This window comes from Zosterops lateralis (assembly GCF_965231275.1).
Source record: "Zosterops lateralis genome assembly, chromosome: 3".
Classification (NCBI taxonomy): domain Eukaryota; kingdom Metazoa; phylum Chordata; class Aves; order Passeriformes; family Zosteropidae; genus Zosterops; species Zosterops lateralis.
In genome coordinates, this window is record NC_139764.1 from 14,962,979 (window position 1) to 14,989,304 (window position 26,326).

General features: G+C 40.9%; 1 protein-coding gene across 1 annotated transcript in view; it reads right to left on the bottom strand.

The window, feature by feature from the left end:
* MSH2 (mutS homolog 2) overlaps positions 1-24,884 on the bottom strand; it is a 43,053-nt gene extending 18,169 nt beyond the window's left edge. The window contains exons 1-7 of the mRNA XM_083856953.1: positions 24,680-24,884; positions 22,881-23,035; positions 22,203-22,481; positions 21,739-21,885; positions 20,579-20,728; positions 18,310-18,443; positions 2,074-2,273 (exon numbers count right to left, since the gene is read on the bottom strand). Of these exons, the coding sequence (XP_083713079.1) occupies positions 2,074-2,273; positions 18,310-18,443; positions 20,579-20,728; positions 21,739-21,885; positions 22,203-22,481; positions 22,881-23,000 (1,030 nt within the window). The 5' untranslated portion in view covers positions 23,001-23,035; positions 24,680-24,884. The remainder of the gene's footprint in view (positions 1-2,073; positions 2,274-18,309; positions 18,444-20,578; positions 20,729-21,738; positions 21,886-22,202; positions 22,482-22,880; positions 23,036-24,679) is intronic.
* Positions 24,885-26,326: the final 1,442 nt, after the last annotated feature.

A 26,326-nucleotide genomic window follows, 5' to 3' on the forward strand; every position in this document is an offset into this window, starting at 1 on the left:
TTTGATCACAACACTGCAGTAACACACCAGTGCACCAGTCTGTGAAAGAACAGGACTGAAACAAGCAGTAAGGGGTGTTCAAGTCACTGTATACAGTATAGTAAAAATACACCTGAAACCCAGCACACAATTCCTGTATCCTGCATGTTTACAGACTTAAAGAGTGTTTGTTTGAGATGGGAAGGAAGATGCCTCAACAGCTCCTTCAAGACAGAAATCTTGTAAGGAGCCAAATTTCATGCCCCAGCAATATGAGTAATAAACAACTGCTCCCTTTTGCCAGCTAAAGCAAAATGATTTGATGACTCAGAGTCCTTTCCCATCTTTTGCAGACTTCTTATGGCTACACCAGAAAAAAGTCATCTTTGCTCATCACCCCCTCCTCGGGTTTCACCATCCATAAAAACAAGGATTTCAACAAAACAATGCTTCATACTGAGGGAAAGGCAGTCACAGCTGATGACTTTCTGGTTGTTCTATATCCCCACAACTGCTCTATATCCCCATAGCTACTCATAGGCCAAGGGAGTTCTGAAACTGGCACACTCTCAGAATTGTCAAAAATCTTCCCGACTTTCCATCCCTTGATGAGTTGAAACATTCTGTACAGTCAGAAACAGAAAAATCACCAGCTCCAGTCTGAATCACTCATGTACATTGAAAATTACCAGACCATTCATGTATTTGGAACAGGTGGTACAAGTACAAAGAAAAATAAAAATAACACGCCACCTATTTTAAACTATTTTTAATATACTGCTGGTGATTGCCCTGCTAAGTCCAACTGATTCACGTGTAGAACAATAAAAACCTTTTGCAGTCTATTAACTTTCCCATATGGTGAGCTTAGCAGTTTGCCTTACACAGCTTGCTCCCTGAAACTCTAAAAATGGAATTGTTTTCCTACCCCAGTGTTATGACAGAGGAACTCTGTTAATCCAAATGGCAACTAATATAAAAAGAAGTAAAGCCAGGAAGCCAGCATTCTGAACTAAAACCTTAGTATAGGATGGGAATCCAAGAGCTCCGTGTCAAGGCTAAAACAAGCAGAGCCTGTTTGGAAAAGCTAAATGGACATGACTGAGGCAGCTGAAGAATGGCACAGCTCTTTAAGGACAAAAACAAACAAAAGGTAAATTTGTCAGTTCCTTCAGAGTGTCAGATATTCACTGCCCTTGGAAATAATGCATCCAGTAACCAAAAATTCATTGAAGATTAATATTGTAGAAATTTCATTACTTGAAGTTGTGAAATTGTACTACAGAAAAGTTTAAGACACTGAGTAGCTTTATTTTCTACTCAAATAGAGGAAGGAAATTTTTGTAACCATACCATTGCAAACAACATTTGTTTTTAAGGCTTTGGTGCTTGCTTTATGCAAAGGGAATTTCTAACAAATTAACGGGCTTCTACAGAAATGAGCTTTCTGGTAGGTTAGAACTGCTATTGCTAGATTGAATCACCCCCTTATTATGCTGATCTTATTCTGCATTTTCCTGCTAACACGCAGAAAAGGAAAAAAAATAACAGCTTTTGTACTTTCTAGACTTGCTTGTCACAGCATTGTGCTTCCTACTAATGAGGACTGGGAGAAATCCTGCCATGTTACTTGTATCAAATACAGGAGCATTATGATTAAAAAAACCAAAACATTTAAGTTACAGCACTAATATTTAAACTGGGGGGATTTTGTGTTTAATTATAACTTGAAGTGGATGACAACACTATTGTATGAATGGTATCTTGTTTGTAAGATCACAATACACACACAGTTGGTCAGGAATTCCCAGAGACATGTCCGTGTCAAAGATTTCCACACCATCACCCAACAGTTCAAGTATCCCAGCTACACTCTAATAGGAACACATTTTCCTGAAAAAATTTGGCTACGGATATTTTTAAGTATCTAATTGGCATTTTGGAATTTCAGCTCATTTAAAATTCAAATGTGTTTAACCTTTATTCCTGCAACAAAAGCACACAGGAAAAAAGTAATCTTTGGAAATCTACGCTCTCCTTCTCTGCATCATCACTATATTCCAAAACATTGAGAATAGATGGGGGTAGCATTACCTTCGTGTTTTTCCAGTGCTTGTACAACATTAGGCAGTTGATTGATAGCCTGGTACATTCGGTAACAGTCTTGTAAGTTTGCTGCTTGCCTCTGAAATTTCTTTGCCAGCCGGTTGAGGTCTGGAAAGCGACGTAACAGATCTTCCTGAAGGCACTGACGTAGTTCTGGATCCATCACAAAAGCTTCAACCAAATTCAACCTACAGAAGAAATTCATAACCATGATTAGCATGATCTGTAATGTTTTTTTCTGGGTTTTGTGTTTTGCATTTTTTTTGGTGGGTTTTTTTGTTTGGTTTGGTTTTTTTTAATTTTAGGTATGGGTTTTTTAAATAATGAAATAAATATTCTTATGCTTGCTGAAAGCAAGCATAAATCTCAATAAGAAGTGACAGAGCATTAAATTGTATTTCTCCACTAGAGTGAGAGCAAATTTTCATACATTTTTGGGGAGTTTTGCATCAGTTAATATTGCCATCTCCACACATTTTGTATTTGCAGTCAAAAAAAAGAAGTCGGATATTGTTAATTTTGGAATGCTGGGGAGGTCAGTGTTCTTTGATCACACTTTCAGAATACCAAGGAAGAGCTCTGCCTCCTTCAGAGACCTCCACATATTACATACTGTGCTGATTTCTGGTTAATAATATCTATCAGTATCTTTGCTTCAGCAGAGAAGTTAATTTTATCTAGAGACATGCAAGCAAAGAAAGGACAGATTTCACCACATCGCTCCTGCTGGTTTGCTTACTGGCAGAGAAATGCATTTGTTTCAATTACAGTAACATCTGCATTTGCAAACTGCATTGGAAATGCCAATTTTTTTTGTCATTCTGACAGCAGTAATCTCTACATTACACACTGCAGTGCTCTGCAGAGTGCCAGACACTGACAAGAGTACACAGGGGTTAACACAGTCCACTGCCCCAGGTAATTAGCAAAGAAACTCAGGAAACAAAGGCTTTGACTAAAGCAACGCAAGAGGTAAGAGAGCCCTGGACAGATAGTGGTATATTTCTGTATAGAAAAAAATTCCAAAGCAATGTCCTTCTGTTTCAGAAAGTATTCTATCCCAACACTCCAGTGAATCTTCTCTATTACACCAAAAAAAAAAAAGAAAAAAGAAAAAAGAAAAATATGAGAGAAGGATCCTATCTCTACATTTACTCATTCAACTACAGCCTTAATACATAAATTTAGAGATTGACATTACTGACACATAAGAGTGCTTTACTTCCAAAAGAAACATTAAAGTTTCAGCACACAGAGCTTGTCAGGAGCAGACAGGAATATACTGAAGATACCTACTGCAAGAACACAGAACAAGGCTTGTATGAGAAACATCCTAAAAGCCAAGCAATTTTCCATTCTGATCCCTGTTGGTGTTTCTGAGCACGATTTCTAGCTTTCAGACTTCTGTCAAATGCTTTGGAGGAATAACAAGAATTCCATGATCTTGTCACAGCAGATACATTGCCATGTTTATTACAAATCCCTTCAATTTACCGAGCAGACCTCACTTGGGACTCACATCACAAACTCTACTCCAGCAGCAATTCATGACCAAACACAGCTTTTAAAGATGAGATATTGTTTAAATATTAAGGAAAAAAAGCAATAAGAACTGAACCAAACCAAAGACACCTGATACAACTGCCTAACAGCCTAAATAAAAGCCCAGTAGCCAGATGTCCTCCTCTCCCCCTAAGGGATTAGAGAAGGAACCAACTTGCCAACATGAACCTCCCCACAGGAACCAAGCAGCTCAGTCATTTTAAGTCCCGCAATCTGGAAATTATTCCTTTGGCAAAAAACAAAACAGGATTTAGTGTAAACTTCTCTATGTAACATACCCACGTATTCCTACTGTTACCTTCCTTGGTGTTTAGCAGTTATGGTCATGGCAAACACAGAAGAGGTTGTACTATCCTGATGTTATGTCCTCTCCCTTCCCAGGTATTAGGTAAGATTTGTAAACTTATTTCTTATTTCTCCATTATCAAAATACCATCACACCATCAACCCGTAAAGAGGAACTAGTTGCAAATACCTTCAAGTTTTATGATGAGGAAAATTGCATGAATTTCTTGTTTAAAACCACCTTACTTCACTTAAAAAAATCCCAATATTCCTTCACATTAAAAAAGCACCAGCAGGAAAGCAAGACATTTGGAATCTTTATCCATTATTAAAGTGAATTTTAATAATAATAATAAAAAAATACTATTCCTGCCTGCAGCAGGAAACAAGAGTTTTCTGGGTTTATCCAACCTGCTTAAACTGACTACTCCATGATTTCAATCTAGAAATTTCAAGTATAAAAACTTTTTTTTTTCTTATTTTGATGACTAATTTCACACACGCAAGAATGTGCAAAATTGAAGTTCACCATCAACATCAGATCCTATCTTGCCTTCTCATGGCTTATGTTTAAAGTCAGAAAACTTAAGATTCTCTTCCAAGAGGTCCTTAGAAAATCAGTAATCCTAGCATATGGATATATGCACAAAATCACTTCTGAAAACTTACTAAATTTTGCACAGCTGCTATACGTCATTCAAGAATATCTCAAGCATATTCTGTAGTCTTGAGCTTATCTTTACCAGAATCTAGATTTTTTTTCCCCTCCTTGTGCCTTTTTGCACAAACAAACCCTTCACTTTCATCCCACGACTCCCTCAGCTTGTTTAACAGCCTTTTGGATAAGACCTGTCAAAGGCATTTTGAAAGCTCTAATTTATTTTTTCCCCTCCTCTTTTGTCCACAATGACAAGTTCAAAGAGTTCTCAGATCAGCACGAACAATTTTCCTCTGCCAAAACCATAATTAGACTAACATTTCATGACCTTCCTGGTACTGTTCTACCTTCTCCCCTACATTTGCCAACCACAAAGATACATCTGACAGGTTTGTGTTCATGCCACATTTTGCATAACAATTTCCTGTTGGTAAGAATACATACAAGCTTGCTGAATAGAAAGATAATGCAACCATAAGTCATGAATAATGCTCACTAGTAATAATGAAATCAAATGACAGGTTGTTTTCAATATAAAGTTCAGTTGGGGGGGGGTGAGGGGAAAGGAAATACAAAGAGAAACAAATTTTAAAAGTTCAAGAAAGTGTAATCAAACAATAGCTGACAGCATTAGATAACTCATTTTTGCCACACAACTAAAAGGAAAGGAAAATAGGGCAAAATTTTCCACCACAGATCTAAGGCAGCACAGTCAAGATAACAGAAACAATTATAAGTAGTGAAACCACACCAGAACATAAAGGACATATCTCTGTTTCAAGACAGTTATTTAAATTTGCAGATAAAATCACTGAAACAGTGAACAAGACTGCAGCTAATGTAACTGAAAATCAACACAAGTGCTTCTCTTGAATTTGGAAACAGTAAGCACCTTTTATTCCTGCTATGCCTAACCATGGCTGTTTACCAGCTTTGAATTCTGTGCACTAACAAGTATCATTAGTCTCAGTGTGCTACGGGAGACAGCGAGGAAAAAACCCACTCGTCTCCAAATTTCTGCTGGATATTTCAAAATCCAACTCAAACATGCCATCTTTTCCCCAGCTTTACTGTTAATAAGAGGCATCTCTTGAACCAACTGCTGACAAAAGGCCAATGCACCACACACATAGAAAAAGATAACAAAAATCTGTTTTCAGTCTAATATTTGTCACACACTTTTCCAAGCCTCAAAACATTACCTCCATTCCACTGATGTTTGCATCACATTTGACATCAGAAGAGATTGCTTCTTCCCTTGCTACTCCTATGCAGCATTTCTCATCACCTTTTTAAGGTGCCTAAACACAGATGTTGTCAGAAGGGTTTAATTATATTTCTAGGGTTTTTACACAGCTAAATAGCAAAGCTTAAGTTAATAGGAAAATAATAACCATGCCAGATTTGCATATAGATTTTATGAAGAAAGAAAAGAATTCTGTGTGCAGAAATAGTAACTAAAAATACCACAGTTAGAAGGAATAAAGTATTTATAATGCCTGAGGATTGGCCTGCAAACAAACAAACAAACAAATAAAACAAAAACAACTAAAAAACCAGTGTGCAATAAGATTAGTTAAAAAGCACCTGAAATTTTAATCTCTCCTCCACCAACATCCTACAAAATCCTGGACAGCGCTGCACCTCTCTGTGCATGCAGGAAAGAAAACTATTCCCTCAAGCACTTCTGCTCAAAAAAAGGACTCAGAGGGGTTTTTTTATCATTTCATTAAACTGGGATCCATATGTAATCACTAATACATACTTAATGAGTAATATATATTTAGGTATTACTTCAGGGTAGTGATTTTAAATCCCAATTACTCATAGATGTTTTTAGAAAAAACTACTAACTTAAAATTCCATGTAACACAAGGAAAAAAGTGTTAACACTGAAATAAATTAAGAATGCACTCTCTTACAGGAGAAGCTGACTTACTTTTAAGAAGACTTTGAAGTTGGTAACTCCCCTAACAGCTGAGTCGTCTGAAGAGCATACAGTTGTATTCTCTGCCTGCTGGAGGATTTCTTTGACTACAGATTAAGACCAACTTTCCTGTCCAACTGTTCTACTTGATTATGCAGAATTTTAATCAAGAAATACCACTCAGAAAAGCAACATATTAAGGACTGCTTTAAAATATACTGAGACTTTCATCTCACCACAAGTTTGAGAATATGCACAGCTGTATCAGCTTAATTTCATGTTTTCTTTATACCAAGGAAAGTGGAAAAGCACCTCACGTACCATTATTTTGTTTACCTCAGGTTTCTTTCAAACTTAGATCTCTTCTTAATCCAATGGAGCTAAAGCAAATCCTCCCTGGATATACTTAACCTAGACATGTAAAATGATATCCATCACCTTACCTGCTCTAATTGGGTTTTCTTTTTCACACAAGACACACAATATTTTAACACCCTGGAGGAAACCCAGACTACAGCAAGTTGTTGTAGCTGATAAATACTGGCTTTTTTTTTTTTTTTTTCCAACCAGAAATAAGCAAGGCAGTGTGCTAAGCTCCCTCTATAAACTTCTCCTGGTGACCAAGTCACTCCCTAGACAATCATCTCTCTCCCAAAAATCAGCCATAATCCAGTTTGCTGCCTCAAGTAAGCAGTAGAGACCTTAAATCTACAATGTTCTTTTCATGCCAAAGAACTCAGTATGCTTTACAGCCTTCAAAGTATTAAGGCAGACACCTAAGATTGGCACATGGGAGCCTAAACCAGAAATCTGAACCCTGATACTGAGAATTACTTTAGTAATCTAGCACACAGCAGCATAAAAATCACACTGACCATCCCAGGTCATTTTCCCTCAGACAATCAAAGCTGTTGCATGCATTTATAAAAATAACATCCCAAATTTCTCAGACAAGCACAAAGAAATAACAATGCAAAATAGCTAGGCGTCCCACACATGCTTTTGGAAGTGCTCAGTTATGCACAAAAGACTTTTATGAAACTAGAGCTGTCTTAGCAAACAATTAGAAATAAATGTAACACGAACCCTGAGGAATAAAAAACCAGCAGCTTTAGAGAGACTAATACCATCAAAAGCCATTTTATTTTAGTCATACATCATAGGCTTAGGATCAGTGATCTCAATCCCTACTCAGCTCATAATGGAGCCTTTGCACAGCCAGGAGTTGCTCTGGTTTCTGGCAGCGAGTCTCCAGTTGATGGCAACATTTACCCAAGCCACGGGAATAGAAGAGCCTTGGAAGGGATTCACCACAGGCACCGGTTCTTCCAGTACTTTGAAGAAACTAGATTTGAATGCAGGTTTTTGATTCACCAGGAACTCAGAATGTTGCTTTCTGGGTGAGCTGTACAAACACCTCTCCAACACTTTGTACATATGAGACAGAGTATCCCAAGCAAGGGGTCAAAATCTTACTGCTGCTTTAATGAAATTGTACCAATCTGGCCATGCAATATCATTCAGGGTCCAAAAATCTTGTGTCTGAGTATCACAAGCTGTTCACCTGAGCAAGCTCTCCTCCAGCTCTCCCAAACTGGTGTGGACACACGAGGGCCTGTAATTCAGAACCAGACAACCCAGGCAATCCCAAGGTGAGAGGTTTGTACCCAGGTAGTCAAGACTTCTTCCTACTGTCTGTCAAAGAGAGCAGCCTGCACCTTCACAGGGATTCCCTTCCATGCTAAATGGCTCAAGATCTCTTTCCCACCCGCCCTTGCCCAAACAGTGCAACTTTGTCATTGTTTCCTCCTGCCATGACAATGTTTCTGTATTATCAAATTACTTCACAGCCTTCCTCCCTGAAAACCACTGCCACGACCTCAACACCCCCAAAAAGCTAAACTAAAAGACAGTTGGTTACAAAAGAAAACTTTGAAGACGATAGTGAAGAACTACAACAGTGTATAGTCTTCCTCAATTCAGAATTTGAAGTGCATTACCGTTTTATGTGAGGGATGAGACATTACAGGCATTTAACAAATGAAAAGATATTGCAGAATACATTAGATTAACAGAAAGAGCAAACCAAGAACTAAGACCCCCCCAAGGGGATGCATTTCACAGTTCACCTGTAATGTCTGTGTTCCTACAAAGACAATGTCTTACTGTCACCCCAGTAAGATGACAGCATTCCTTGGACTCTGATGGTCTCCCTAGCTTCTTGAAAGATTCTGCAGTCATTCACAGTTCTAGACCCAAACAGATTTTCAAAACTTCCCCTCTACCAAAACAAAAAAGCCAGAGAGACCAAACATACCTGGCTCAGTGTTAGAGCTGGAAAGCTGTCCTGCTCTTTACACAGACAAGCCATTAAGCAAGGAGGAACAAAACCTGGCAGTGTGGGAAAGGCAACTGTGGTACCTCAGCCTGACACTGAGGGTGATGCTCCCAGCTGCAGCCCCCTCCCTAAACACATATCTTCATTTGCTGTGTCTGTGTCTGCTTTTCACCTCTGGCTCCACCCTGGGGTGGCCCTGCCAGCTGTGGACAAGCCCAGCTTGATGCTTGCCTAAACTGGCTAGGAAATAATGCCCTCGATCCCCAGTCCCACCAACACTTCCAAGCTGGCAGAAAGCAGCACTGCCACCACGAGAAGTGGTGCTACCCACTGCTCTTCTACCTGCCATACTCTCTCCCTCAAGTTCTAGATGAACTAAACTGAGGAATCTGCAGGTACATATCTGCAGCCCTCAGAATGTATTTAGCACTAACTAGTGGCTTTCACTCCTTTATAACAGTGCAGCTCTTCAGAACCCGCTGCTATTGTCTTGTAATCTTAAATGTAACTTGAAGAGTTCATGGATATCCTATTTTTCATAGCCCTGTTGAAGTATAACCCCTTGTAATACAGAATCCAAGGTTTGAGGAGCAGCTTTAGACCCTAGGAGAGTCACAGTAATCAAACTGCACACACTTTCCAGAGCTCTGGGTACAGAGTGTGCTACTAAGCAGCTGGACAGATCAGGCTCCCTACTGTTAAACCTGCAATATTAAGCAAGGTAAGAGAAAGCAACATTTAAATATTTGTCTCATGCCTTTTCTAGTTTTCCTAATTAGTCTCTAAACCATCCTACCATGATAACAATAATGGGTATTTCTACCTTCAGGACAGTGTATTAACAGATAAATTTTGTAATTCAAATAAATGCAGCCTTCCAAATGAACAGAGTTCACACTCCTCTCTATCAGTTATATTACATAACATAAAATTCATATAGATCAGGGAAGCAACAGACTCTTTACCACCCTACCTGAATTTCTGAATACACTATTTGAGTATTATGTCAAAGGCGAGAGAGAAAATTAAAGCCCTGGGATTCTATCAGGGGTATTAGGAACAAAGTAACTATTTTTTATAAAAATCAAGCAAAGATTTGAAAGCTGTATGTATTGACTATGAGGCAAGCTAATAAGATCAGAACAAAAAACAGAACAGGATTATCAGGAAAAGCAGTTAAAACAACATTGGATTTTTTTCCTCCCAAGATACTTATCCAAGCCTGATGTTACCAATAATTCACTGTTTTTGCACAAGTGCTTAGGAACTTTCCAACCTCAGCAGATCAAGCAAAGTAAAGAAGAAAACACTCCTTCAGCAAAAAAAATACAATACTTGGTCTTAATTCTTGTCAGCAAAGTACCACTTGATGCAATTAAGACTTTGCTCCTGAAGCAGACTGCTGCAACAGCAGTATTTTTAGACCCTGAGGGAAGGGAGTGCCTGGCATCATGCTGAAGAACGTGCATAGAGCAGCACCACACCAGCAGAGCTCTGCTTGGCCTCCTCTAGCCAGAGCTAACCAGGAACTGCAGGACTGTAGGGCAGGCACTGAAACTCCCTGTAATGAAAAGAGAAGAAAAGGAATCATCTTTCCATCATTCAAGGCAAGGCTGGCAGCACTCCTCATGGAGCCACCACCCTTCCCATGGCCAAGAGCTGCAGGCTGTGAGCTGTGTCTCACAGGAGTACAGAGGGGAGTCTGCAGGAGCATTTCTGCAGGAAGGAGGTGACCACAGCTTGCCAGGGCTCCCACTGTTTCTCTCCAGGTAAGACTGAAGGCCACCCAGGCCCCTCAGCAGGGACACAGAGACATCTCCCTGCCACCACTCCTGCTGAGGGTTCATGTCACAGCTGGGACTACTCCACATTTCCATGGCAGACCAGCCCCGGCTCTACAAAACTCAGGTCCTGAAAATATCTGAATGTTTAAAACACGAATGATTGCTCCTGTCTAGATTCTAAAGAAACTTTCATACACTTGTTCAGCCAAACTACACCTCCACAATCAGCTCAGCCACAGTTCAAACCACAACCAGATGTCTTTTATTTCCCATTCCTCAGCCTGGGTGCATTACATACTTACAGTCACTATCCACCATTACTTTCTTTCTCCAAAAGCTGTATTTCTCAAATAAGAACAAAGTACTTCTAATTATTAGCAAGAACTGCCACTCAAACTAGTTTTATGTAACAGCACTATTTAGATTTGATTCCCCTCTCCGCCTCTTTCACAGTTAAGGAATAACAAAATTATTACCCTTAAGGAATTAAACAGCTCCACAGAAAAGGAACTGGCATAAAAAGGGGAAATTCTCATCTTATAGTAACACACCACAGAACAATAGAGTGTTCCCAACTTTTAAACATGCATGTTTATAGAAGAAAAAAAAAACAGAGTATCTAACAGCAAAGTTGTATTTTGAATATTCAACGGAGCAAATCTTTTCCCATCTCAAACCCCATCACAATCTTGCTGGACTAAGCAGTCTCTTACCCTCAAGGAACTGTAGAGACAAAAGTGGCATGAGGATAGCTCATAAAACAAGAAGCATCTCACAAAATCTTTGTCAGAGACATATTTTTTGTCTTCCCAATGTTTATTTCCATGCATATAGTCTCTTTCATAAAATTTTCATTGTCTGTTTTCTGTAGGAGCTAAAAATATTCAAATAGCATCTTCACAGCAAATTTGTCAGGAAAGCAGCAGGTTTATTGAGCAATGGTAGTGCACAGCTCCATTTCACAGATTCACTATTCCAATCCAAGGACAGGCAGATATCCCTTCTATCCTCCTCTAACAAGTCTGGCAATCTAACTCACAACATAAATCAATTGGCATAATCTCTAAAACAGCCAAAGCACCAACAGAAAGCAAACTCAAGTCAGGTTATTACATCTGAACAAATCCTGGCTTCTGGTATTTGTTGACCTGCACTTAGGATGCTCATGATAACAGCAGCTTGTGGATCAGCTGCAGAGGAGCAAAAGGATCAATTTTTGATGACAATTTTCCTCACTTTTTCATGGACTAGTTTTCATCAGGTGAACAAGCCAGATCAAAGTGGATCTTTAGCTGTGAGACCAAAAATATAGAAGTAGGAGGTATGGAGTGCCCCTTTTGGCAACTGCTGAGTTTTTCTGGATTATCTGCCATCCAACATGACACCCTCGATTGTTTAAGCACGATAAACTCCCTACCAAAAGATGAACGAGCCAGCTACGGGAACACCAGCGCCAATTACAAGGGAACAGGTGGCAGTCCAGTTACGGAAGCATGACTGAACCTTTTGATTTAAAGTGGTTACAGACAGTGTGAGCCATCCATGAAACAACTCAGGGCCACAGGCTGCTACATGGTGCACAAGAGTCAAAACCAAATGAAAAACCTTCACCCTAAATCCTGAAGACCAAAGAAACCCTACATACAGAACAGACAGTGTGAGCAAGTGTCAAGGACATGAAAGCAAAAAGATCCTAATTTGAATAAAGACAAGAACACCACAGTCTTTAGGCTTTGAGACAAAACAACAACGGGCCATCTTTTAACAATTCCTAATAAAGCTCCATTTCTTATATGGTAACAAAGAACAATGAAGAGGATGGAGCAAGAACTCACCAAATACTACAGAGTCATGGACACCTTCATTAATCCCACACAGTGAAACTGCTCCACCCAAAACCTTCCAGAGAAACTCAAGATGGAAAGCAGCAGAGGCTGTTTCCCAGCTTAATGCCTTAAACCATGGAGGTTTTCTGCCAGTCTTGCTTTTCAATTAAATATGGCATTTTGGGATCCAGTGATAAAACTGTATTACTGCATGGTCTTCAAAGACTAGAGGCATCTGAGGAAAGGTGCTTTTGTGCTTTATTCCTTACAAGTTTCCCTACATTATAAAAATTAAGAGGTTACATTTATTACACTACTCCATCAACATTAATACCCTTTTAAATTGTTAATCTGTGCATTTCTTTAATCTTGTGCAAACCAGGAGCATACTGAACAAGTTCTATTTCTTAGCCTTCAAAAAATATTTCTTCATTTGCATTCATTCTGTACAGAAGAAACTCAAAACTGTATGTCAACAAAACATTAAAGACTCTTACAATCCTCACACATGATAAATTAAATTAAATTACAAGTCAAGGCAAGAGTTTCCACTGCAGTGTCCTAACATGCCCCCTTTCTAATGTTTTTGGACATAAATTAAACAAAGCAGAAACAATAATGTGGTCACTGTTCTTTCACAGAGAAAACACCATATTCCTGTATGCAGTGTTCAAAACAGTGACTACCAAGGACACTGTTACAAACCTGAGACCTTTGCACCTGTGCATAGTGAGTTTCCATACAGTCCTGAGCATATAAACACAGATTCTAAGCAAAATTTAACTACGGCAGTAAGTGCCATCCAAGCTCATTTTGGCAGGATGGGAGCCAAAGAACAGTATGGCAGCTACAGATTCACATTTCCCCAAATAAATAGCAGTTTCATCGTGTCTTACAAGTCTGAGAACCAATCTGACATTTCAATCAAATTTTAGTTTGACTTTCATTTCTGCTGAGCCTCAAAATTCAGACACAAAAGAAATGACTAAAAGCTTAATACTTCTATTTATTTTGCACCAAGTGAGGACTTGTCAGGAAGAAGTGGGCGAGCTGGAAGTATCAACTAGGAGATACTATGACTACCTGAGCCAGTGCTGCACCACTCAATGCCACCTGTAATTTACATATTTGCAACACTGATAGCTGATCCCTGACCCAGAAGACAAACGATCTGGATAACATGTAGAATACAAAGACCAACATCAGCATTCCCACACCTGAAGGTGTCATGAAAGGAGTCTTTTTTTTTCAGGCTCCTCAGACAAGAAAATTAAAAATAAGTCTTTTGCAACACAACAATCTAAGCTTTTGAATAGGTTTTGAGTGCCTGGGATTTTGATAGCAATTCCTTCCTGGAGACATGGCCTGTGTGATGTGTACTTGACTAGCAGAGCTCTTATTTAATGTCTCTAGACAGCACTCAATGTCAACCTCAGGTTTACAAGCAAACCAAAACGAAAATAGAGGTAAATCAGTAGTTTTGAAAACAGTAAAGAGGTGAAGTAAATAGTGAAGAGAGTTAAAGAAGCAGCATTAAGAGCTTCAAGTTCCAGACATTTCTCTAGGGAACTTAGTGATGGTAACTTTTGGAATGACAGAAGTGACCTTTTTCTAACATTTCTAGAAGCTTACTGGAAGCCAACACCATTTGCATGTCACTGGAATTACAACTTTTTCCATGGGAGATATTTATTGCATCATGATCTCCATGACAATAAGAAGTCACATTTCTGTCTTCAAAATCTGTTCAGATTCAACCTGTATTTCAGAAGCTTCCCAAGAGACACTAAAGTGCATTTTAACGAACTTATTTAGACAAACCTCCCAGCTGGTCACATCTTCCCCTCCCCTAATGAGGACAGAGGCCACCACACACTACTAATTCAGCTACCTGGAATCAGTCTGTGCCTGTGGAGAGGCCCTGTACTCAGAAAAGCACCAAAGGTCTTTGCAGAGCTGCTAACCAGAATGACAGAAGCAACAAAGCTCATCTGCAGCACTTTGCAGGGACAGCCACAGGTTAGAAAAGAACACAGAAGTAGTGAAAACTTACTGCAAAACAATTCATACTGGAACTGCAGGCCTCTGGTAACAGCCCCTGCTCAAAACAAGGCTAACCTCAGGAAAACACCGAGCAAGAACAGAGATCCCTCCACCTCTGAGCACACATTCCAAGTTTGACCATCCTCATGTCTCACCCAAGCTGCTCCAAGAGAGCCAGGGCCTTTGATTACAAGTTAGGGCTGGGTTTTCTTTATTTCTTAAACAAACTGTTACTTTAATAATCATGATGCACGAAAATGTTCTACAAACTTGGAAGTTTTATCCTTCTAGCCATTTATTCACCTCGAGCTTCCCAGATCTATTACTTCCTGACTCTGCCAGAGACAGGATTTGTTTTTACAATGTGGCCTCCATGCAGCATGATATTTAGAAACACAGGACAAAAGCTCAAAATAGGTTTGGATTAGTGATGTTTGAGTACAGCCTTTAACTCCTCTGAGACCCCTGCATCTCTTCCACCATGGGACACAGGCACAGAAGAGGTTCAAGCACAGTATACATAAAGGACTAAGAAGGTGAGCTGGAATCTTTTCTTTATGGCGTGTATAAATGTCAGATAGAGTTTATCCCACATACAGAAAAAAAATTAAATATATTCAGCATGAACTCTCTTCTCAGGACGTAACAGAACAAGCATTATTTTACACTGTGCCACATTTCTCAGACTTTCCAGTACCTGAAGAATAAACATGACATATTGAAGCTGCCTGCTGTATTGCAGTCACTTTGGTTACGCAATTAATATTTGTATTTGCACATGCTGGCTCTGCAACTACCTTTTAATTTCAAATATGCTGACTATGAGACAAGGAGCAAGAACCTCATGTACCTGCCTTCTAAACATACCACATAGGAGAAGCAGGGCTGTATTGTGTGTATTTATGACTGATAATTATTTCTTTAATCAAGGAAAACCAGCCGGATACTGGCAGAACCCCAAGACAGGCAGATATCAGGAGCCTCTGTTTTCTCAGTTCTCATCAGGAACTGCTCCTGTCAGTAAACATCATTTTATCTGAAGTATTTGCACCATGTACTTTCATTTGTGCTGTTACTGTAACAATATGGATTGCTGATGCAACTCTCTGTGTTCCGTTTATCCATGCAGGTTAACAACACACTGCAGATTACAAACTACGGAGAGAAGTGGATTCCCTTATCTCCAAAAGATGACTTGCACCACCTGCAGGTCTGAACAGAGGGTTACAACAGCCTAACTTGTGAAAGAAAAGAAGCAAAACTTTCAGACGCTCCTGAGACAACAGTTAAGTCAAATACCTCCTGTAAAAGCAAAACAAGAGGCTTCCTTCAAAAGAGCCACTGAACATCAGTCCAGCTTGGCCTGCTCTGCTCGGTTAGAGGAGTTTTACACTGGTTAGTGTTAAATGGGGTCCTTCAACATGGCACACTTCAAGCTAAGAAACAATCAGCAGCTCCCCTTGACGACAAAGGAGACCAAAGAACAGTCCAGGTACTTCCTTCTCAAGTCACCTGAACTGTGGTTTGCAATCCTTAAAACAGCCACAATATACTGTAAAGTCTTCAGAAAACAACTTGGCGACTGCGTATCTTTCAAATGATATTTGAATCTGTCAGTACATCTCACCAGCCCTACTTACAGCTTCTCTTATCATACTTGTTCCCTGGGATTAAAAAAAGAACAGTCCTACATCCTCTGAAAAGCATGAAGTTTGGGAAGATGAAGTAAATTACATTGCTTTTAACTCAGAGAATTAAATTCATCCAAGTAATACGTGAAAGCAAGATGCATTCAGACAGAATGCAGCAAAATAAAGTGGAAAGGTGTATTTCAGTACCATACCTCTATGGTATTTCAATTTCAGTACCATACCTCTATGGTATTTCAATTTCAGTACCATACCTCTATGGTATTTCAGTGCCCATTAGTAGAGGTTAAAGAAAAGTACTTTTAACAAACTGCAGCTCCAAGGACTCTGCAGCTGGGCAAGATACAGGAGGTTATCAGTGGACTTCTTTCAAATTTGTAACACTTTGATATACTGACCTTTACAAGTTTCACTAAGAGCTTAACTCCATTTAGTTACTCCTCTCCTCTTTTAAATATACCTTTTCCTACATGCAGCCAACATTGGCCACACAGAATCGCTACACAAAACACAGAGGTGACAGTAACTCTACAAAACAGGTCAAGTTACATCTCCTGCCTACAACTCAACCCCAGTTTTATAAAGAAAATACTGTCTCTTCCAAACTTGGAAGATTTCTGATGTACAGTAATAAGCAAACATGTCACACAAAACTTAAAATTTCTAATGTTTACTTTAAGAAAATTACAAGACGGGAGTTCTAACTTTCATAAATTTAAAAACAACAAAATTGTAAAATTAAATTTGGCTCAAATCTTAGGATCCAAAACCAACAGACACAGATGATCTCGGGTACCTAGTCAAGAACTAACAATGAAAGTTTTTTTAACACATGCAAGAGTAAGATACAGTATTCAATAAACCTGGCAACAAATATTTCAGCATCACATTAATAACATTTCTAAGTGGGCTCTGATCAAATAACTACAAACTACTCTGCAAATGATTAGGAAAAGCAGAAAAACTTGTTGAAGAGAAGCAGAATAATTCAGTCTCCAGAAATCTAGAGAGAAAACTATCATCCTGGTTTTGGCTGGGATAGAGTTTATTTTTTCTCAGTAGCTGCTACAGTGCTGTGTTTTGGATTTTGTCTCTCCTCCCCATTCCACCAGGGAGGTGAGCAGGCAGCTCTGTGCTTAGCTGCCAGCTGGACTTAAACCACAACTACTCTTTGCGTAACTTATTTAAATATCTGCATGCCCATGCCAAGATTTCTTTTTTTGGTGGTAGGGATCTGTCCCCAACAGCATATACAGACATATCTGCAATGCCTTATCTGAAATATGAGCTTCAGAGAATCTATCAAAGTTAAATTCAGTCTTCCAGCCTCTTCTGCTTTGTCAAGATACACTTTAATATACATTTTGTAATGCATTAACCTGCTGCTTGCTAGAGTTGCATGGAATTTTGGTTTAGATTGTAAGAACACAGCTATATTTAGGAGTGGTTTAAAAAACATATAACTTGTATCTGCATGGTGAACACACTCAAGACAAACACAGCCTTTGCAGTTTTCCTTTCTGAACGATTGAGAATTATCTGTACATTCTCAGCAGAGATTTACCAGACTCTCTAAGGCTTCTTATCAACTGATAACGTTATCTACTGGCAGGGCAGCCACACAGTGACAGAGGGCGGGATCAAAGGGCAAGAAAGAAAAAAAAAACCACATTATCTAGGCATGATTAGAGTGACCTACTGCAACATAAAGTAGCTTTCTTCTGGGAACAGGAAGATGTCACAGCTGCTTAATTGTTTGGGTGTTTTCTTGATTTTTTTCTTTTAAACGGGTAAACTTGAAGTGACATCAAAATATTATTATACAGACTGAGCATTTACATATGAACAGTCAGTAAGTGGCTGCTGCACAGCCTTAGCCTGTAGCACAGAATCATTCAGATCACCTAAACATACTGTACCTCCTCTTTAAAATGTATAATTGTAAAAAGCATTTAATTTAACAGTAGCCTGTCAATTTGCATCTCAAGGAAAAATATATTCTGCTCTAACTGCAATGCATTACAGGGTAGCACATAAAAGACTCCAACCACTACTGTTTCTCAGTTGTAGCATTCTGTGCTTAAAAAGAAAGGGCCTTATATAAAATAGTTACTAATGTGTTTAAGTCTGTTAAACACATAATATTGTTACCTTTCTTCAATTCTGGTCTTGTCCATAAGTGGTTGTTTGATCCACTGATTAACTAGTCTTTGTCCTTGAGGGGTTCTGCATTTATTCAGTAATCCAGCTAGAGACTGTGCAGTATTTGCATTTTCCACAGAACTCTGGAAAGAATGAAAAAAACAGATAAAGGAAAAAAAAAAAAAGAAAAAAAATTAGTTAGTGAAGTTTACTGACTGACACTGAATGACACACAGCTATACAGGAACAGAACATGGGGTTTTTCCATTAAACTTGGCACCCACCAAAACTGGTAAATGGAACAGTGCAGCATAGAAGTACTTACACTCTGGTCCCTGGAACACGGCAAGAAGGAATAGGTTTGTCTGTTTTGGAATCAATCCTGACTGAACAGCAAAGGTGTAAGTCATGGGGCAGTTTGCACTTTGAGTAGCACAAGAGGAAATACACCTACATATTTGGTAGTTGGCTCTTCTTAAGGTCAAAAAACAGGGGCCCTGTCCATCACAAAAAAGCAGCAAAAACCAGGACTTGAGTTCAAGGGGTTTACTTTGAGACCTTTGCGGGATGCTGAGGGGAGGAATGACACAAGAGAATGGAGTAGAAAGTTACTTGAATTCTCTCAAGCTCCCCAGAATCATTTCTGCAGTGCTATAAATACCTATAAACTTAGCTCTGTTCAAATTATAGTTCATTACCTATAATTCAGGTTTAATATTAGCTGGACTCCAGACAGCCTTTTGGGCATTTTTGTTGCGGTTTGGTTTGGTTTTCGCACAAACAGCTACGAAGCAAAAATTTTGGTTAATATTGAACAAACAAGTTTGTTTCAACTCTTGACTTTGAAATCAAAATCTCAACCCTCTCTATACAAGAAAAGCTGCAATTAAAACAGCAGACAAGCACTCAACTATGAGCGGGTGTGGATGCTCCTGCAAGTAGAACTAGAACCACAACAACAGGTAATGAATGCTGTGAAAAGGAACACTGACACATTCAGCCCCTGGAGTTTCTAATATAGAAAGTGTATGGGCCTGTTTTCAGAGTTCTGGACAGTACTACATACTAAAAACTTCTGAATGTAAGGAAGTGTCAGAGAATACCTACATGTATTATACACAAATAACTTACTTCAGCACATCCAGTGTTCAAGGTACAGGACATTCCATATAACCAACTGCATCTGCTGCACTGTAAGAGCTTTACCTGCACACCTCACAGAGCAACTCAAATTACAAAACAGTCTGACTTTGCTTTACTGCTGTCCAAAAACCTCCACACACACATCCTAACATCCTATATGGTAAAACCTTTGTTCCAAAGCTCACAACAGCCCCTGAAGACAGACACAGCAGCGATCAAAACACTGAACACCTGCTAGGACTTGTAAAGGAATGTAGCTAAAACAGAACTTCCTAGAACGTTCTCCATAAAGCTTGAGGAGAAACATAATTTTTGCTTCATTCCCTAGAGAGGCACTCAGCAGGAGGAAATTTTAAAGAAATATATTTAAAAATTCAGAACATCTCTCTTCAGGGCTAACCAGCTCAGATGCTGAACATATGCTCTGTTTTCCTGCAGAAATTCCTCCAAAGTAAACAGGGGGCATAATCTGATTTCTTCCTATAAATCTGAAATGTAAGCAGATTAGGTCCATGCAAAGATCATAAAGCAGGGCTTACTAATATGGAAATAGAGGAGAAAAGCTGATACAACACACCACTTTGAGTCCACATTTTCCTGTAACGATAGAAATGGGCAAAGCAGAAAAACAGACTCAGCAGGAGGTGTGAAAGAGTCTGTCAGCCTGTCTGGATTAGTAAAAAATGTGTGTAAAAAAGGTAAAACTGACATCAAAACATGACAGTTAGCATGACATGGTGCTTTCAGAATGTTCTCAAGTACTGTCCTGTTCACTGCCAGCCCTCCCTTCCTGACACCACTGGCACTGCTCCTGCCACGTGTTACATGTTCCACTAACGCCATCTAACTCCGGTTTGTATTCTTTTCCCAAGAACAGCACTACTGTGGCCACTTCCTACCTCTTGGATGATCTTCTCTCCCCTTCTACATTTAAAATAAATTTAAAAGGTGGTAAGAGTATCTAAATGTTCAAAACATACATTGCAGGGGAGTGGCTGAGAACAAAGCTAAAATGTAGAAGTCACCATTAATCGGGATCCGAGGAATTGCAGTTAGGCAGTCAGGCTCATTATCAAGCAGCTAAGTAATTCAGTACATTGTAAACCAGTTACTAACTCAAGTATGTATTTCTTACCTGAAAAAGGTTGAGGGCTTGAACAGCTGCATTGTCTAGAACCATGTATTGACTAAGATCAAAAGTAGTCAGTTCAAATTGTCCAAAATTAGACTCGTCTGACAGCAACTCCAAAAACTTGATAACAGCCGACAAAGATGAAACAGCAACCTGAAGGGTTTTTAAAAAAAAAACCACATCACATTCTAGTCAGAAACACTCTGAAATCCAAGAGGGTTTGATAAATGCTCCCAGAAAATTACAGCTGGGGAAGACTTTGAGCCATGTCAATTCTGGCAGGGCTATGAGAGACTCATCCTGTTTGACAAGACTTCATTTCCATAGGGACATTCTTTAGTGCTGCAGCGTCTTTCTAGGCAGGTGCAAGAGCAACACACGAGACATCTGCATAATCTGATAAACAAAATGCGAAGTTGCACACCTTGCCAGCTTTCCAAAGCTGTTATCAGTATGTTTCCAGCTCAGGAACCCAAACAAGTTATACTGCAGATAAATGAGATATGCTGGATCATCTCAGGACATGGTTTCAGGGTTAGTTTTCAGCCAGAACAAGCATCTGATCTGACTCACTGCACTGGCATTGCTGAATGCCAGCACCAAAGAGAGGCAGTAGCATGACTGACTTGTTCAGCTGCAACACACTTCAAACAACTCTAATCTGTTATGAAATGACACATTAAAGGAGGATAATTCTGAACCTTACACCTGCAGTGAGCATCAGCAGTGAAGGGCATTTTAAAACTTGTTTATCTCAACAAATTGCCTCTTGTTTGCAGCTAAGAACAAATATGCAGGCACTAAATAATATACTTAAGCCATAAGACAACACAAAAATATTATCATAAACATTACTCTGTTTTCAAATACCAATTTTCCTGTCATGCAAAATAACCAGAGTATTGTATTTCAGTCCTTAGGCTAGACAGGTTATGAACACAAGGCACCTCTTCTGCTGTCTACTTGCTTACCACAGCTTCTGCTTAAAAGAGAGAAGTGAATGGTTTTCTCTATTTCTTTCAGGACCCCTGGCATCCAGCTCTGACACAGACCCAAGCTGAACAGAACTGCTGAACACTTCAGCAAGAATGTAGAGATCAGCTCACATCAGGTGCACACACCACTGCACTTTTTAGAAAGGGAGGCATTTCAACACTGCTCACCTGTTTTTCCATCTCTGGCAGTGCTGCACTATTCAGTTGCTCTTCTTTTTTCGACTTCAACAAGCGATTGAGATCCTGAACAATATCTTTTGTTGTGAAATCCGCCTTCTTCCTGTCTGTAATCAGGATTCCTCCCCTCTGAATGACCTGTTGTTCACAAACACACACAGTTATCAATTAATTTCAATATATTAAGGGACAGATGTTGACCACATAGAAGCAAACCCTGAAGTGCTATTTATTTAATTTCTAGGCTGCAGGGAGAGGAACGACAGACAAGATTTTTGAATTTTTGTTGATTAAAGGGCAAATAAATCAATGAATAATACATTCTGTACTAATAAATCAAAACTCCTTTGAATTAAGGTATTGGTCTTTCATTTTTCTACAAATCAGAGCCTGGCTAAAAAACCAGAACTGATCTTTTTAGAGGTCTCATCTGTCAGCCACAGTGGTTCCCTTACTTGTCTCAGTTTTCCCATCTCCCCTGCAGTGTCTCCTCCTGGCAGCACACACTCCTTTGGGCCCAGTTGAACCAGTAGAGCTTCCAGGTTTGAGAACTGATCGTTATCTGGGAACTCACAAACACTCAATTTTCTCAGCGTAGTGTCGACACAGCCCACTCCTATCACCCTCTGTCCATCAGTAGCAGACAGCTTAACCCCCACAACCCCGATGGCTGTGGACATATCGTTGTTGGCAAAGAGAACTTCCTCAAACTGGGCGAGATTTCCTGGAGAACCCTATTAGAAAAAGAAAAATACATTTTTAAAGGAGCGTACACACATTCTTTCTTTCTTTCAAAATAACAACTGATAAAAGTCAGTGCTGAACAGTCCATTCATATAAAATACACAGCAATTCTATTTTTTAACCACTTGAATTTTACATATCACCTACACAGAGGAAAGCACTTCAGGTTTCCTTTATTTCCAACCTATGGCAAGGACACACAGCAAGCCCTTTCAGCTTGGAGCACTAGAAAATACAGTGATATGTATAACAGCTATAGAACCAATACATAACAATCAGGTGTGATTCTTCATCATCAATCCCTTAAAATCCTAAAACTCCAAGCAGGAAAAATCTATGGTTTTTTTTCCTTTCATCTCACAACTATAAAGAAAGGCTGAAAATTGTACCTTGTAAGCTAAATACCAGTCATTTTCCTTCACAGATTTGCTCCCTGCTTTGTTCTTGTAAACTTCAACTCTGTAATGACGAACCAGAAGCAGGTCCCTCACAAAGGATTCAAAGTTCATTTTACTAAGCACAACACTCTCAAGCTTCTGAGTTCCTAAAAAAAAAAAACCAAAAATATATGAGATACCTGAATTTGTTCATAAAGCTTATTTTCTTAATCAAAATCCCCAAGAACAGCCATCAGAAGACACTGTCTTAATATCAGAGAAACAAACGTAGAATCCATGACACAACACAAACCCACAACATTCAACTGGTTAATACTAATGAAGAAAGCACACTCCCTCTCCAAATAAAAACAACATTCAATTCCTAATTTCACTTTATTGGTATGTTACTATATACAAAGGGATGTGTTCCTCTAACAATGTCCTTGATTTCAGTTACTAATTAATATTTCACACATTTTGCTCTAATGACCATCAGAAGTCTGCTACAGGTTCCCTTCTGGACAACATCTTTTCTTCTCTGCACAAGCAGCTTCTGTTGACAGACAAGCCTGCCCCTCTATTCACACTCACACAGCACTTATGTCAAGACTTTTCCCTTTTATCATCATTTATCCAGGAAAAACAACAGATCATTAAAAAAATTAACAGTTTACATTAAAACCTAACTTAGAAAGTGCCTAATTGACCAATTCCTTGCTTCTGCTCCTGTACATCCAAGCAGATGGTGCAGCTGAACAAATTCAATTCCACGCAGCTGCCCAGGGGAGCAACACCACTTCTACCTCCCCATCTCCAGCAGCAGCCTGCTCACAGAACCAGGAAATTCCACTGCTCAGCAAACTGGGGGTTCGGCTGAGCACACTGAGCTTTCTGCCAGCCTGGCAAGTGGAACTAACTCAGACTGGTGTCGGACACATTGCAGTTGGATGACACAACAAGCACCAGGGACTATCACATCCCTCTTCCAGCAGCAGGCTTTAATCACACCTGAGGCTCTTCCCTCCTTCCACATGAAAGATGTTAAACAGCAAACTCCCACACCCACAGGAACTTATGGGTTTAGTTAAAACAGGACTTTCTGAAACAGGTAAAAAATCTAATTCTACCTAATTATGTTCCCTTCCCCAGGGTAGGACTGTCCAACACAATTGTTCTTATTCTTTCAGTTGAGACAACACAATACAATTGCAGGGGCTGGGGAGCACCTGAAGTTCATGTGTACTCTGAAATCATCCTCAGAGCAACAAGTGCAGTTTTGTGCTTTTAGCTGGATAAGCTTTTAGAGGGTTTAAAATTGGAGCTGGTGGACACGTGGTTGCATCTGCAAAACAACTTCTAAATTGAATACAACAACAATCCTGATTAATGTTTCCAGTCTGGAAGACACATCAAGCTTAGGGTTTTTAATTTTTGTTTTCCCTATGAGCCCATCACTGACAATAGAAAGGAAAAACCGTATGAGGAGCTCGTACTCTTTTTAATGCTGATACTCACACCCCCGAGATGCCGCCGGGGCCCGTCCCTGTGACACCCGCAGGCCTCGGCCTGGGCACCGGGGCTGCGCCTGCCGGGGCCTGCCGGGGGCTGCCGGGGCCTCCCGGGGGCATCTACCGGTGCCGCCACCGCCCCCGCCTTCCTGCGCTCCCCCCCGGCCACCCGAGGCGGCCGCAGCCGGGCCTGGGGCAGGCGGGCCCCCCCCGCCAGTCCCCGGTGTCCCCGTCGCTCCCCCGCCAGTCCCCGGTGTCCCCGTCGCTCCCCCGCTCGCCCCCGGTGTCCCCCTCACGCACCCGGGGCTCCCGCCAGCTGCCGGATGACGGCGCGGGTGCGGAAGAGCTCTCGGGCGGCCAGCCTCGCGTCCGCGCCGTGCACCGTGTAGTAGTCTCCGCGCTCGAAGAAGCGCACGGTGGTGTCGGGCTTCTCGGGCAGCGAGAGCACGGCGCGCACGAAGCCGGCCTCGGCCCCCGCGCCCTCGGGCCACACGGCCTCCCGCGGCGGCTCCACCGCCATCTTGCGCTGCGCCCGCGGCCGCCGCCGCCTCCCGCCAAGCGCCACCCGCGCGCGCGCCGGCGCGCCAGCAGCGGCGGCCAATGGCAGCGCGGTCCGCTCCGCGCGTGCCGCCCGCCCCGCCCCCCGGCCCGCCCGCGCTGAGGGAGTGCGCATGCCCCGCCCGCCCGCGCGCCGCCGCCGCTCATCGCCATGGCAACGCCGGTGCCGCGGGCCCGGTGCCCCGCGCTGCCCTCACTAGGCAAAGCCCTCTGGCATCAGTGTGCACAGGGGTGTAGTGTCTCACAGGAACTCAGGTGGGTTTTGCCAAGCAAGCACCAGGCTGCTTGAAAACTGCTGATCTTGTTTAAGGTGATACTTGACTGAAAGCAAAGCACTTCAACAGGTTGCAGCACTGCCCAGGTCTCAGTGGTGGATGGATGGATGGATGGATGGATGGATGATGGATGGATGGATGGATGGATGGATGGATGGATGGATGGATGGATGGATGGATGGATGGATGGATGGATGGAGGGATGGATGGATGCATCCACCAGTGGAATTCTGCTGTGAGTGGTCCATGCAAGGCTGGAGATGCTTCGCTGCCCTGGGAGAAGCTGTCAGTAAAATCAAGCTGGGAAATGGAGCCTCAAAGACCTTTCTGTAGGAACAGCTGCTTTGGATGCCTGAGACAGCCGGGATGATGTTTGTTTCTGCTGAGCTCTGCACCAACGTGAACAACTCCTGAGCCAGGGGACAAAAAGCGTCACGTTCCCTTTAGAACTCTGTGGCTGCCTGAAGCTCTTGCTGAGTGTCTCTGGTCCATTTCCTCAGGGGCCAAAAACCTCATATGCTGCTGACCTGAATAGAGCTCTGTTGGTTTCTAATGTCTACTTCTGAGGTGTCTAAAGTTGAATTAAAATGATGTTGTTAGAGATTAATCAATTTTTGCCTGTTAAATATGAATTTCAATCAGTTGATGAGGAGTTCTACTTTTAGCAATGTTTGAACTGCCTCACTGCCTGATGGAATTACTCAGCGAGTCTTTCAAATTCTCTGATGAACAGTCTGAAAAAGACTCCAGCAGTGCATCACTGAAGTTTTGTAAGAGTAAAGGAGAACCCAATAACTTTAGGACTCAGTCTTTTAATTTTTTTTGAATCTCCAGCCTGTTCTGTTTTCATTGTGATGACATGAACCCTTGGCCATGAGAACATTTTCTGTCACACACCCCAGAGTTAACCTTCCATCAGGAAAGAGAGAATTTGGCCAAGAGACTGCACTGAAAGATGACACCAACCTGGTCCCAGATAGCCCAGCCTCAGAAAAAAACAGCAGCTTTAGAGGCAGACGTGCTGGTTTTGTTTTTCAGAGCTCTGTGGTTTAAAGCTGTGTGGTGTCTAAAGCTCTTTCCACTGTGAGGAAAAGCAAAAGTTAGAAATTCTCTG